The sequence below is a fragment of the Brassica napus genome, chromosome A10, assembly GCF_020379485.1.
Source record: "Brassica napus cultivar Da-Ae chromosome A10, Da-Ae, whole genome shotgun sequence".
Lineage (NCBI taxonomy): Eukaryota > Viridiplantae > Streptophyta > Magnoliopsida > Brassicales > Brassicaceae > Brassica > Brassica napus.
The window spans coordinates 9280176-9296096 of NC_063443.1; the positions used below are offsets into that span (position 1 = coordinate 9280176).

The 15921-nt window shown below is 35.5% G+C and overlaps 2 protein-coding genes across 2 annotated transcripts; one reads left to right on the forward strand and one right to left on the reverse strand.

Annotated features, from left to right (window-relative positions):
* Positions 1-326: 326 nt before the first annotated feature.
* Positions 327-2010, reverse strand: LOC106365716 (pentatricopeptide repeat-containing protein At4g14190, chloroplastic). The gene is made up of 2 exons (XM_013805191.3): positions 1600-2010; positions 327-1535 (listed from the first exon to the last, which is right to left on the reverse strand). Exons 1-2 carry the CDS (start codon positions 1945-1947, stop codon positions 417-419), a joined length of 1467 nt encoding a protein of 488 aa, XP_013660645.2. The 5' UTR covers positions 1948-2010; the 3' UTR covers positions 327-416.
* Positions 2011-7725: 5715 nt separating this feature from the next.
* On the forward strand, positions 7726-8573 carry BNAA10G07240D. Its single transcript, XM_013803593.3, has one exon. The coding sequence runs from the start codon at positions 8171-8173 to the stop codon at positions 8360-8362; it is 192 nt and encodes a 63-aa protein (XP_013659047.1). The 5' UTR covers positions 7726-8170; the 3' UTR covers positions 8363-8573.
* The last annotated feature ends 7348 nt before the right edge of the window (positions 8574-15921 follow it).

Consider the following 15921-nt stretch of genomic DNA (forward strand, 5'->3'; position numbering starts at 1 on the left):
CGCACGGGCATGCATATCAAAATCTATTACATACCTTAAAATTAAAATTATAAGGTGCGTCATGCTTCTTTGTTTCACGTCAACATTTTCCTTTCCAACTTTTTTTCTCATTCTAAACATTTAACCAACGATCACAGAGACAGATTCACTAACGATTGCGCTAAACCAGACCAAGGACAACCTCGGCATCCTATTCTAAACGGAATAAACTCTTAATCGGCACCATTTTTCTCGTACTTTTTTGGTTTGAATTTTCTTGCTCTTCCCATATATATGTCTATGGCCTATAGGTTCACCAACATCATTGTGGCATATGGAACATTGTATCATGCGACAATGCAAGCCTCTTAGTTACTTTTACCTTTCACAAATAAAGTTATTGTGCAATTTATACATTGAAATTAACATACTGAGTTTCAGTTTTTCTGATTCTTAACCACAACTTCTAGTAGATATTGATAAGTCAATGACTTTGATTCTTGCTTCATCACTTCTTTGCAGCTTCTGAGAAACTGCCCTTCCCCAAAAGCAGCATGAACCAAAGGGTCAGTCTTCATCTCCACAGGCTTATCAAGAAACCCATTCTTTTTCCAGCTCATAAAAACTGCAGTACCCTCGAACCCAGCTACGCTCAGGTCGAAGACCATTCCTACAGTCACAAGATCAAGTTTCACACGTCTCTTCCATAGCTCAAAGAGTAAGAGTTCTTTAATGCTCTTAAAATCCCCCATCTTCCAGTAAGCTAAAAGAAGAATATTAGCAAAAGTTGTAGTCCAAGGAACTCTTGCTTCGTTCATCTCTTTAACAAGGTAATCCAAACCTTTCCGACTCACAAGACAGGCCTGACATAGTCCCCTCAGACACCAAGCCAGATCGCTCCTACGAATGCCACGACCCAAATCATCGAGCCTCGAGAACATAAGGTTATCAATGTAAACACAAGCTAACCTCCTAACTAACTCATCATCCAGACAAATCCCAAACCTTAGGATCTTGTCATACGTCTCCTCCATCTTCTCCAACACCCCAAACTCCGCATAAGCTTCAAGCATCGACACCAAAGTAACAGGGTCCAGAGTCATCTTCCTAGACATCAAGCTCTGATACATTCTCTCCATCCTCTTAAGCAACCCTCCTCGAGCAAACTCACGCACGAGGAGATTATAAGTAACGTGGTCACGCGCACAACCCTCAGACTCCATTCTCTTGACGCACAAAACTATCTCATCGTACATTCGCCACTTACCGTACCCTTCAATCAAACCGTCGTAGGTCTCAGTTTCGGGTAACACACCATTCTCTTTCATCCCGTTCAAGAACAACATAGCTTCCTCGAACTTACCACCGTCAGCGTAACCGTGGATGATAGAATTGTAGATTTCTAAAGACGGTTTTATCTTATGATCATCCATCATAGATTGTAAAGCTCGAACCGCTTCGCTCATCGATCTTTCTGCACATAGAAGCCTTATGATCTTCTCGTAGTTAGCCTCGTTGATTCGCGAAGGCTCTAGCTTCTTCCACGCATCGAACACCTGAGATTGCAGCATTAGAAAAGAGAGAGAGGTTCTTGAATATATATAAGGTTTTGAAATTTACAGGAAGAATCTGGTGGAGTCGTGAGGAGTGAGGGAGGAGGAATCGGATGAGGGCAAAGAATTGGTCTTTGCTCCAGTCTCCATCCTCTTGAAGCAGCCGTAGAGGACACGAACCGGGATGGCTGAGTCGTCGCGGTAATGAACTGAGAAACACACGGTTGTCGTGGATATCGGAGAGAAGAAAGGTGGATTGGGGGGTGGAACAATCGAGAGACAACGGCGACGAGCGGCGGAGGGATGAAGTGGACGTGAGATTGGGTCTAGCGATTAAGGAAGTGAGGAACCTTATGTTCGAGTTCCGTAGCGGAGGAGGTATCTTGTGGAGAAACTGCGCCGTGAGATTCTCCATCACTTCTTCACTCTAACGAATGTGAATGAGATGTAAGATTATGAATTGGGATGAAACGGAGCCGTTTTTTCTAGCACGGTTTGCTGTGAGTTCGGGTTTTATAGAGCTTACAAACCGGTTAACAATTTTGTATTTTGATTGGGTTTGGATTAATTTGGGTAATAAATAGAGAGATCTCCCATGTAAAACTTCATTTTTCTTCTGAAATTGAATAACTCCATTATAGAGTTTAGATTTACTCAATTACCAGACTATTAATAGATTTTTATCTAATTGATATGGCCCCCTCACGTAAGAGATTTTAAGGATCTCTAATATCTTTTTTTTTTTTTTTGTAACTGTCTCTAATATCTATTTTCCCAGTTTGTATTTTCAAAGTCTACTCTTTGATTTTCTGCAAGACAAAATCAAAATAAACTAACATTCTAAGGATATTATTTTTGTAGAAGCGTAATGGCATTTCTAGTTACGCTTTAGTACACGCCTTAAGCATTTCTAGAGCTTCAAATTCAGTCATGTCCTAAGTTTAACATATTTACTATTTAGCAATACTAATTACGTACATGGAATTAACCGCTGTAGAGTTTACTATAATTTGATTTGGTACGATATTACTATGGTTAACCCTAAAATCTAATATATTTTTTCACAGCAAGTAATCATTAGGGCTGGGTAAATAAACCGAACCCGAAAACCCGAACCGAATCCGATCCGATAAAAATGAATCCGAACCGATCCGAACCCGACGTAAATACCGAATGGATCTTGTTTTGTGGTATTTCGGGTTATGGGTATTATCCGAACCGAACCCGAATCTAAATGGACATCTGATAAAAACCGAAACATTCAAAACCTCGAAAAGATCTTGTACCAAACATGATCTCAATTTCTAATATGTATCCAAAATACACTATGAAATATTGAACATCTAAAATACTTATCTATTACATGAAGGTTGGTGGTTCTATTGCATGAAGGTTGGTGGTACTATTACATGAAGGTTGATGGTTGAAGATGGCCGTTGAATCTTGAAGTATTTAGATTTAGATTTTGTTTTCGTTAAACAATGTTTCTCATTTCATGAGAACTTGGTTTTCATTTTATGCTTTTATTTATTTGGTTTTTTTTATCAGTAAATATGTTTACTTTTCGTTTGATTTTGAATGATCATGGTTGATGTTCCTTATTTTTGAATCGATTTTACTTAACTTTTGGTTACAAAATAGATACAAATCAGGTATTTTAAAACTGAAGAACCGATTTTACTCATGTTTTGGTTATAAAATAGGTAAAAATCAGGTACTTTTAAACCGAAAAACCGATTGGAACCCGAACCCGAAAGTATATTGGGTTGTACCGGTTCTTTGAAGATTTACTAACCCCGACCCGAATCCGATAGAACCCGAACCGGTCCCGAACCGAACTTTCATATAATCTGAATGGGGCTGATTTTGATAAACCCGAAAAACCGAAATCCGATTGGATAAAACCGAAATCCGTTTGGGATCCCGAATGCCCATGCCTAGTAATCATATTTAACGGTTCTAGTCTTTGTCGTCATTAAGACACATCAACAGTTATAAATTTCTAGTTATCATCTTTAAGCATCCACTAATTACTATCTAACTGAATCAGCCATTTTGGAGTAGTTTTTGTTTTCTGCAATTCAGACACATTTTCTGTTTTCTTCGCTGGTTATGAACCCTATATTATTATCAGATCACGCTTTCAAGTCTCGAATCTGAAAGTAGATTCTTAAGTTAACTATTTATCTACAAATTATATATTATCTACAAAATATTCTATTAAGTACTGAAAGTAGATTATATATTATCTACAAATTAATACTGAAAATCTATTAGTTAAATGTGATGAATCTGATGATGTAACATTAGAGCAACATGTGAACATGTCAAGTTATATACACACCAACTAGGTTCTTGCGCGGAATGAATATTATATATAAATTATTTTTAAGTATTATATATTTTTTACATATTATGAAATAATGAATAATTAAAAATTTAATAACTATTACGTATATAATTAAATTGGTACAAATACTTAAATAAATTTTATTTATCCAGACAAACACTTTTTTCAATTTTATATGTTTTAAAATTAATTTTAAATGATATTAACATAGAAATATAGTACATATTTAATATTGACATCTGTTAAAAAATATTTTATACTCATATTATTTTTGATCGTTTGTATTTATTTATAACAAAAATTTTAAATCAATGATAAGAATAAAAAATTTATGAAATGTTTAATAGTTTTAGTAATTTATAATTTTAAAAACATTCAATGCAAAGTTTAAAATCTAAATACTAAGTTGTCAATAATTTTTCAAAATGTTTATCAAAAAATTTCAAATCAAATTCTAAATTAAAATACTTATGTATTTTATATGGTATAAAATTTATTTTTTAAAAAATATTAATATGCATATATATAATATTTATTAAATGAGACTTCCTACTTATGTAATTTCGTAATCATTTGTTTCTTGTTATAACATAAATTTTAAGCCATGGATCACAAAAATTTCAGTGTGAAATTTTTAACAACTTTAGTCATTTATATTTGTTTTTTAAAATTCAAAATATAACATATACGAAAAAAATCTAATTTTTTATTATATAGTTAATGTAGTTGTTTAATTTATTTTAAAATGAATTAAAAATGATAGAAAATAGACTGATTTTTATCAAATTTTTATTATTCAAAATCATTAATTGTCATATATACTTTAGGAAAGAAACAATGAAGAACATTTATGATTAATTTATGGTTAGTTTAATAAAAAGCTTATTATATATTTATATGAACCAACATATTTTTCTAAGGATTCTAAGAATGATTGTGGTGATAACATGTGGCTACAAAAATATGTTATAATGCTTCTCTTTTAATATATAGGGGATTTTTTGTTTAACATATAAACACCATTAAATAAACCACTAACTACTCTTTGATAGTAGCTCCAACAAGAATCGATACAAAGTATTTGATATTCATATACAGCTACACAAAAGGGATAAAGCCTTAATTTTAATTATTCCGATCATTGACCTCTAGTTCTGTTAGTTAATTAGTAATACATATATATATATGTATACGTAAATTTAACATATATATGGTAACTCTTAATGTAATCCATTATATCAATACTATTAAAAAGGAATGAGTCTTAAAAAAATCTATCTATAAAAGTTGGTTGGGCCATTTCATTTATCTCATTATTTTTTGGTCTTACCTTAAATTTAGACTAATAATATATTACCATATATTTCTCTAACCATAATTTATTCAATTCATTTATTTATTCAAATCTGACTTTTAAATCCTAATCACTACTATGCCTATATTTACCATTTTAATTTTTAATCATAAAAACATTGAAACTAATATTTTATATTATCACTTTTATCATATAATATATGATTTAAAACAAAAGAAGTTATACGACATATATGTGTACACTCTAACTTCCTCTTTCCTTTATAGTAAAGTAATCATATCATATATAAACTTTCCCACTAAAATCTCATATCATATACTAAACTTTCAACCATTTATAGTTTGATAAATATTTTCATATTTAAAAATGAGTTTTCTGAATATTCATGTTACCTTCACAAAAATGTAGAAATTCATTGGTTCTGTAAAGTTAACCCGACTTCACGATATCAATATTGATTATTCACGATTTTGAAAATTAATGGTTTAGATATTATACTTTTATATACATTTCACTTAAAAACGAATCAATACTATTAAAAGAGAAATAGTCTTAAAAAATCTAATATAAATAAGTTGTTGGAGTCATGTGTAACTATTTTTTTCGTAATACCATTACTCATTCTAACCATACAATATTTTAAATATTTTTAACAGATTCTTATGTTATTCCTTGTGATACATTTACTCAGAAAAATATTTCAACTATCATGTTTTTGTGCAATAACGTTAAAAATCTATATCAAAAGGTAGTTGAACCTGATATGAACGTAAATGGTCCACATATATTCGGGTATTTAGGATTCTAAAAAAAATCGAAATATCTAAAAAATTTGAAAAATATTTGAAACTCCAAACAAATACCCAAAAAATTCAAATACTTAAAAATTCAAAATCTTATTCAAAATCTGACATGATGAACTGAAAAAAAAACCCACTTTTTTTTTTAATTTGAAAATTTACCTGAAATCAAAAACTATAATCGTAAACCAAAAACTCTAAAAAAAATATCCATAATACCGGAAACATATTCAAAATATCCAAATATACCTAATATACACAACATATTTATGATCGGGTCTATGGTAGGACTCGTACTCAAACAAAGACCTGCGGATCCAAAAAAAGCCAAATAGGTTATCTTCTTTGAACCTGAACTAAACCTATATTTTTGGATCGGTTCAATTTGTTTTTTTATCCGTATATAATTCTCATGCCTAAAAGAAACTTACATAAAAGTGTACATATAAAATCTCAAATAAACTAATTCGTAGATTATATAACTGTTAAAAATTATATTTTTCGATATAATAAGATTGTATTATAATATAATCGCTCTTTCCAAGCGCAGATCAAAATCTAGTTACAATTAAAGTACAAAATAATAGTTGCCTATTTTTAATTGTTTTTTTTACAGATTCTCATTTATTTTTAACTAATTTTAGTCATTTTATTTATTGTCTTTTCTAATTAATTTGATGTCATTTATTACAAAGTATAAAAAAGAATTTGCACATTTTTAAGTATTCTATCACATTTTTTTTTATTTTTTCACTCTTCCTAACTACTTCATTAATTGAATTTACTATAGTAATTGGATATCATTTATTCTAAGTGTTAACCATAATAATTTTAAGTTTTGAATGAAATTGATTCATTCTTGACAAGGATAAAACTGGTTAATAAATAATTTTTTTTAATTTGGTTATAGAAGCAGTTAGATATGTACATCTGTGTACTCATTCAAGTGTGAATCAATTTTTTTAGATATCGGATTTTTTGAGTTTTAAAATTAAACTCAATTCAAATATTATAAATTTTCAGACAGAATTCGAGTCGGATCTTTAATGGACCGGATAGGTTCGTGAGAACCTAAAAATATTCAAATAATCTATGTGTTTAAAAAAATCATTAAACTATATATATATATATATATATAAAGTAAAAATCAAAATTTGTACGGGCGCGCAAATCAATCTCTATTTATAGTGTCATATATTTAGTACTACCAAAAATGTAAGTTACAATAAGTAACTCAAATATTTTTTTTTGTCAACTCGTAACTCAAATTGTGGACCGAACAAGTTATTTTTGCATCTTGATTTAGTAACATATATGTTTTTTGGTTTAATAGTAACATATATGTTCACTAAGTAATTGACTGTTTATTTATGTATAGATCATAAATACATGGTTGCTTATAATTTATAAAAGTTAATTTTTAGTACAAAGAATTTGCATTGAACGTACGAGCAGTGGTCCTAAAAATCAAGTTGTACAGATTCATTTACGAATCTAAATCAGATCAAGTTTTCTTTTTGTATGGACAAAGCTCAAATGTCAAACTTTTTTTCGTCTCAGTGTACAGATCGTAGAGAAAAGTTACCCTAATTTTTTTTATATAAAGTGATTCATGCTAATCATGTATAAAATGAATTATTGAGATGCATGTATTAATAGATAATGTTTTCTATAGATCCACATAATTGAAAAACCAACAAATTTTGTTGAATCCAGGCTATACGCGTATGGTGAACCAAAGAAGGAAAGAAAAACCCATATAATTCACCAAAAAAGAAATTCAATGATGAAGTTCGATTATAGTACCATTATTTTTATTTATTGAATTGTAAAATGGTTTTATTTGAAAAATCCTTCTAAAATGATTAATTATCTCCTCTGTATGACCCACTAAAAAACATATCTTAAACAAATAGTCCCTTGATTGGTTTTACATGTAATGTTCAGTGTGCGTGAGAGGCAAGTGATTAAAAAAGTAAGAAAAAAACAGAAAATATATTGTTATTTTCTGTCTCTCACTCTCTGTCTCCCTCTTTTTCTCTCTCTCTGATGACTACTTGAAAGTGAAAAAAGGTCGCCTATATAAACACACAATGAACTCTTGTCTTCTTCACTAATCACATTTTCTTCGCGTATATATCACAAAGAAAAACAAGAAGGGTAAAGAGAAAAGATGATCTCAGTGGTGATAATAACTGAGTACCTAGTGGAGTACACGACGGCTCTCGCTAAACTCACCGCCGGGATTCTTCCACGGCGTACCGGCGACAGAAACGTCTTACGGATCGGCGGTTTCCTCCTTCCCTCACCTTCTTCAGCTGTCTCTAGGATTCCTGATTTCTCTGCTCACCTCGTCGATTTTTGATTTCTCTTAGCACTTATTTTTTGGGATTTTTCAGTTCTTGACATTAGATTTTATTCCTCTATCTTTTCTATGAGAGGCGGCTGAGATTTTTACCGAGTGTCTTGTCATCTCCTCTCTTTTTTTTTTTGTTTATCTTGGTTATGAATCTGATAGAGCTTTTGTAAGTAGATCCATATCTAATTAATATATAGAGATGAATATTTGATGGTTTTTTCTTAAACGATTTCATTTATCGACCCAATTGGGCATATAAGCAGTACGTACAAACAGTGACTGCCCGCTACACTTCCCGCTACACTTCCGAAGGACACACAGTCGATATGTTATTTTCATACCTTAGATTTTTACTAGTTAAGTTCATGGTAATGAAGACCTTGACGTCCATTTTCTTCTTCTTTTTATCAATCTTCTGAACTAATGTGTTACTATAATATTATCTACACTAGTTCCAAAGCTACAATTAAATAATAAAATTTTGAGAAATTTTGTTTGCTGGATCAAATTTTCAAATGAAGAACCAAAAAACTGGTACAGTACTGAATCAAATGAACATAAACTAACGATCAATCCCGTTACTGATATTTTTTTATAACACTGAAAAATTCATTGTTCTCTGTACAGTTCGAAAGAACCCATTAAATGGAAAGACCACAAACTCTAAAAAGAGAAAAAGGAGAAAACACTAAATGCCAGTATGCATCATGGGAAGGAGCAGGTCCAGGGTAAGCCAACCCTGAAACATTACTTGTCTTGAGCTTCATTTCTTTCCTGCAGAAAGTGATCTAAGCGCCTTATCTCAATCTGGGAGAGATAGCTCTGGATAGCATGAATGATCCTTGAAAAATGAGGAAAGAGACTTGGATTCGTTAGAACCTTCCTTACTTCTTCCGAAGATGCTTCGAAGATTACACTGGCCTTATGCAGAGAATGCATACTTTAAACAGCCCATAGCATAGACCACAGCTCAGATTCTGTTTTGGATGGGCTGTAGGAATAAGATCTTCGGCGGCTACGTAAAAGTGTCCTGCTGTTCTCATCTCTAAGGATCCATGCAGCCTCACTGAGCGTGTTGGGTCAAATCCAGGAGGAGCCTTATATTGAATTTTAAGCAACCAACAGGAGGTTTCTTCCATCCCACTTCTTGATCACCTTTTGTAGTGGTAACTTCAACTTCTTGACGTAACTTATGTGCGTCTATCCACGATGAAGCTTCCTCAAAGGCTCTTCTTGCAATTGAGAGGGGATCTTCCACACGGTTCTCAAAAGCCAACCCATTTCTTGCCTTCCACAAATGCCACAAGACCCAAGGAAACACCATTCTTGAGCTTTCTTCCACTGCAGAGTTTCTGAACACAGATACTAGATGCAGAAGGTCGATGAGCTGGAAAAGCCTTCTGTAGGTAGCTGGAGGTTCGTGATCTTCCAAACCTCTTGTGCTTTTTCGCAGGTGAAGAGAACATGACAAAATACTCTCTACCCCACGTCCACATTGTTGACAGTTGGTATCCAGTTGAAAGCCTCGGGTCTGTAGTCTTTCCTTGACAGCTAAAGCACCAGAGAGAGCTCTCCATAGGAAGTGCTTAATTTTTGGTGGAGCTTTAACCTTCCAGATATTTTGCCATAGTTGCTTCTCCACTGCAGACAAAGAAATCGCTTGTGGATGCTGAGTCTTAATTATAGAGTCGAGAAATTTGTAGCCAATCTTCGTTGAGTACACACCACTTCTTCTAATCCCCACACTGTAGTATCTTCTTGAGTCACTCTGGGTTTCAATAGCATAATCCCGTATATATATTTATTTATATAAGTTAGGAAGTGTCTACTAACTAGGTCATACTGCTGGCTGCATAATATCCAAATGAGAACTCCCCGGTACTGATCTTTCAAGTTTGTCGTCAAATTAACAGATCCCGACACATCAAGGTCAAATTTCATCTTCCTAACCATACTACCTATGGAAGAGGAAGGATACATAATATGGCTAGGGTCTGATAAGTTTCTTGGGCTTCCAACTTAAAACCAAATGGTGATTAGTGGATTGGCCCAAGTCCCTTATATATTACTCAAGTCCCTTTCATATTTTCGATGTGGGATCTTTTCTCCAATAGGGTTACCTTCCATTTCTGATCTGCGTAATAGAAACGAAAGTCAACAATCTAAGGAAAATCAAAACGAAAGATTCGACTAAACCCTTGAATTCTACAACTAAACTAACAGAACAGAAGGATTACACTGAAGTTGAAAACCTGAAGAAAGCGAGATCGCAAAAAGACAATCGCAATTTAAGGAAAAGAAAACAAAAAGAATTCGTAGAAAAAGAAAAGAAACCAAGATATAAAGGATAAGAGAAAGAGTTGTGGTCTCTCCTTGGAAAAGCCACCAATAAAAGGATAGTGGATCCGGAGCAAGAATAGATGATCCAATTTTTAAATCGGCTCTAACGGCACAATCCTACAAAAACGCAAAATTAAAAAGATTGAACTATGAATCAAAGCCGTACTTCACCAATCAAGGGGGCATTTCTATTACAATATTATACTCCGGCCTCCTAACTAGGGGTTCCTGCCTCAAAGCAGCACAACAATCTTCCCTCGACATTGCTGAGAGATCTAAGTGATTATCGTCTGTCAAAGGAAAATACATGCCAATTGTAGCATCTTGCTGTTTATATCCCGACCCAGGCAACAATATTCTCCTAAAAATCAGGAAAACAACATGCTCGCTGAAGTATATCGACGATCTCCTCACCTGATCCGACCATGTGCCACTTAGATCAGGTGATCACGCGGCTACGTGCCAACAAGGCTACGTGCCATTAAGGTCATATATATGCCATAAGATGGGTCTCGTTAGTCATTGTAACATGAATCTGGTATCAAGAATCTCTCAAGATCACGCGATCACATACAGATTTTTGCCGAAACCACCTAAAGAGCAACAGTTTCCTTTGACACCTTGCAATAACGCATCTACTACCGAGTTTCTAAGTGCACATGTTATCTCCCAACTTCACCCATAAAATTGAAAGATAAGGTGCAAACTGTTGGGGATAATTAATTCAGGAAGTCATGCATCCTGCTTAGAGCAGGACACCGACCTTCTTCTCCTACCTAAGACGATTTTTTGCTTTGGGTTGGGTTCTCCTCCTGCCTTCGTGTTGATGTTAGGAGTTTTCAAGGCTCCTAAGACAAATGTTGTAGTATAAGAGATTGTCGAACCAGTTCTGAGGGATATCAAAGCACTGAGAATGCAAGTACTCACTTAATCTAAGTGCAACCAATGATTTAGATGGGTTTTAAGCTATGACTAAAACTAAAAAGCAATAACAGAATGATACTTTCTTGACTAAGGGAAAAGAGAATTCATGGGCATAGGGATTAGACCTTGGGTGATCAAGTATCGAACTAAGGATGGCAAATGATCAATCAAACTATCAACCTTAAGCCTAGACACAATTCTAAGCAAGCTCTATGTCTAGATGAATGCTCATTTGCTAACACATCTCAAACATCAAATGTCTTTGGTTGAATAATATGAAAGCAATCATTACTAACAAGTCTATTAGCTATCTTAGCACCTTTAACAACAAATGTCTTTGGCAAAGTATACTAAAAGCCTAGGAGAGTTGTCTCGGGCATTTCATCGAACACCTTTCGGGTGAGAAATGCCTAAGGATCAACAACTGAGTGGCCAACTCAGAAGATGCATTATGATTACTCTACTAGCAAGGAAATATGAATGATCTACACTAAAACATCCTAGCTCTAACCTAATCACCCTTAATCTCCCTAACCCATGAATTCAAAAGGTGATTACTCACTAATCTCCATGATTCCTCTTAAACCCATATTGGATTTCAGATTAATCATGTAGAGAAACACAGGAAATAGATAAGAACACAGAATTCTCAATAATAAACTCATCAATTCATTCAAAGAAATCCCTTTCCAAAGGTTTTTGGTGGTTTTTCTAAGAACAAAGATAATCCCCTCTTGGTGGCTTACAGAGTATTAAAACATAGGTTTTCAGAATAAAAAACGTGCATAATAAAATGACAAAAAGCCCCTTGAGAAAACATGAATTCGAGCAGATAGGCGACGCGCAGCGACCTCGGCAAGTCGCTCCAGCACGTCGCTCTGGGCTTCGGGAGCGACCTCGCTGGGTCGCTGCGAGAGGTCGCTCCGAGAGCGATTTCGTGTTTCCGAGAACCAAAATGGCGAGCGACTTCTCCCTGTCGCTCTGGTAAGGTCGCTCCAAGCTTCGGGAGCGACTTCAGCACGTCGCTCTGGAAGGTCGCTCCGAGGTCAAAATGTGTGTCTCCGGATGTGAAAACGCGAGCGACTTTGTGCAGTCGCTCTGGATGAGTCGCTCCGGGATGTGGTGCACAGCGACCTCATGCCGTCGCTCCGAGAAGTCGCTCCAGGCAGTGCTCGTCCAAAGACCACTCTAATCACCTCCTTTGAGCTCCAAATGCACCCAAATGTCTCCAGAAACTCCATGTGGTACTCAAATACCTGATAGAGACATGTGTATGCAAAATGCAACCTAGACATGGCTAAATCCTAATCTATATGATGAAAATGCACATGAATAAATGGATAAGACAATGTAAATATGCAAGATATCAACTCCCCCAAACTTGTTCTTTTACTTGTCCTCAAGTGAACTTTCTAGAACTCATAAGGAGAGAGGTTTGAAGGTGGGAGCTCATAGCCAAAAGAAACACAACTAGCAAACATAATTAGCACACTCTCTTATTACACTCTAGCTTCTCTAGGCCTATCTCAACTCTTTTGTCCCTACACTCATCATCAAGCATCCACACATTCAAATCAACCAACTCTCACATTCATTAAGCAGAAAACATCAGGTGAATTCTTGCAAATGGTCCGTTGGTCCAAGTCATTTGGTTGGGAAAGGGAAGGCTTTTATTCAAGTGATTCAAGAGGTTCAAAACATATGATCTTTAAGGTGGTTTACTCTCAAAACAAGTAGCCTTGACATTGCACATAATATATCTAAGAAAGGGACCAACTCATGCATACAATGCTCAATCTCCATTATTCTACCCTTTTCCCAAACATACAATTACACAATCATTCCCAAATGTCAAACCCAACTCACATCTCTCACCAATAGATCCTAAGAACTTTAACTCTTTCTTTTTGAAATCTACAAGGGATTTTTCTGCAACCTCAAAACATTTCTTAGCTCCTAACAACTTTGCTAGCCCCCTTTTCTTTCTTTTTTTTTTTTTTTTTTCGATTTCTTTTTTTTTTTTTTTTTAGGTTGGGGGCCAAGACTTTTCGAAACTAGAGCTAGAGGTTCTCTACTTATCCCAGAAAATCAATTCACTTAAGCACAAAGAGTCTATCCTTTTTATTTTTCATTTCTCCCAAATCATGATCACAACACTCACCCTCCCACCTATAGCTACACAAAAGAGTGTCCAATCTAGCAAAAATGAAGATCAAGCATTGTCGTTCCCGATACTCTCAACATTATGCGCATGTAAGACTTTCCGAAGAAGGCCTCACTCATCAAACAATGAAAGCTTAAAAGGAAGGAAAGGTTTTGGGAGTGGTCTACCACTAGAGTTTGTCAAAAAGATTGGCATAAAAGATGTGAAAACTCCAGTGTGTATAGCCATGACTCAGTACACAAGGGACCCTAAGCAAGAAGCATTAAGTTCATTCATTTCTAATAAGGTTGTAGTTGGCTTCAAAGACTGAGTTTCAGCAATCAACAAGTTTCAGGAAGAGTTTTCAAGCTCGAAACATACAAGTCTTTTTGAGAGGTGCAAAAGCTACTCAGGTGCAACGTAGTGTTCTTTACAAGGCATTCAAAATCATTGCTCCCAATGCAAGTGAATGCAACCTATATGCTCTAGACTCTCCTAAAAATGCAAATGATGCAAACTAAATGATTGGTTTTTTTTTTTTTATGCAAATAGGTATGCAATGCATGACTCAATGAAACAACATCAAAGCAAACATGATCAAATACTTGGTACCTCCCCCAAACTTGAGTTACACAGTCTCTGTGTCGTCAAGTAGAGAGAGATACCGAAAAGAAGACTAATATGCAAAAATGAAATGGTATATACAAGGGAGTGTGGTGGGTTACCTTCTATGGGGAATGAGTAGAGGGAGATGCTCCCTCCTCGTCGTCCTCAGGTGGTAACTCTTCAAGGTGCTCATCAGCAGGAGTGCACATCTCTTCAATGCAGAAGGCTTGCCCGAACACAGTTGGTTTCCTCATTTTCCCCTTGATGTCAAAGTGGAGGATGTTCTCTTTACCCAAATGGAGATCGATCGTGCCCTCCTTCACATTAACAATAGCTCCTGCTGTAGCTAAGAATGGCCTTCCTAGAATCAATGGATCTTGAGCCTCCTCACCCATCTCAAGCACCACAAAATCTGTAGGTATCTCATACCTTCCAATCTTCACAGGGAGGTCCTCTAAGATGCCCACAGGGTACTTCACTGAACGATCAGCTAACACCAGAGAGAGTCTACACTTCTTGTACTGAGTGAATCCAAGCTTCTTTGCAACAGACAAAGGCATCAAGCTGACACTAGCTCCCAAATCGCAGAGACTTTTCTCAAATACCATAGGTCCAAGAGCACAAGGTAGTGTGAAGCTTCCTGGATCCTCTAATTTCTCTGGAACATCAAGCCTCTGGATGATGGCATTGCACTCATGGGTAAGAATCATCATGCCTTCCATCTCCTTCTTCTTTGCAGCTACAACATCTTTCAGGAAATTGTTGTATTGAGGAATCAACATGAAAGCATCGATGATGGGCATTGCAACCTGAGCTTCACTCATTTGCTTCTCAAACAGAGCTTTGTATTTCTCTAGCAGCTGCTTCTTGAATCTACCAGGGAATGGAAGTTTGGGTTCATAGGGAGGAGGAACAAAAGAACTTTCACTTGCTGGAGTAACAACTTCACCATCCTTTACTGTCTTCTTCTCCTCTCCAACCTTTCTTTTACCTTTGGCTTCCACTATCTTCTCCAAGATCTCGTCATTGATCTTCTCATCAACAATCACCACTTCATCATCTATGTTGATGGCAACCCCCTCACCTAATTTCTCAGCATCCTTGGTGAGGGTTCTAGGAGGTAACTGCTTACCACTCCTAAGGGTGATAACTTTGGCCTCCTTGGGATTTTGGTCAGACTTTCCAGGTAGAGATCCTTGCTGGCGATTCTGGTGAGTGTTCAGGGAAGCAAATTGATTCTCTAAATTCCTGACTGTAGAAGCAAGGTGTGAGAATTTGTTGTTGAGCTCATTGTAGCTCCCATCAATCTTGGAATGAAGGTTCTTCAACTCATAACCAACTTGCTTCTCACTTCGAGTCTGAGACTCCAAGATTTGCTTCAGTAAGGTATCAGTGCTGCTCTCTTGAGGAGCAGAGGAACCAGACGAGGGGTTTTGCTGAGGCTGATAGCTGCTTTGCTGGTTGTTTCTTGGCGGATAGCCACTCTGTTGGTTGTTTGGATAGGATTTCTGTTGGTAGTTGTTGTACTGAAAGTTGGGCTCCTTTTTGTACC

Coding starts and splice junctions, on each gene's coding strand:
- BNAA10G07240D (XM_013803593.3), top strand. CDS start 8,171: ATGATCTCAGTGGTGATAATAACTGAGTACCTAGTGGAGTACACGACG.
- LOC106365716 (XM_013805191.3), bottom strand. CDS start 1,947: ATGGAGAATCTCACGGCGCAGTTTCTCCACAAGATACCTCCTCCGCTA. Junction 1,536..1,599: donor GACTCCACCAGATTCTTCCT/GTAAATTTCAAA, acceptor CTGCAATCTCAG/GTGTTCGATGCGTGGAAGAA.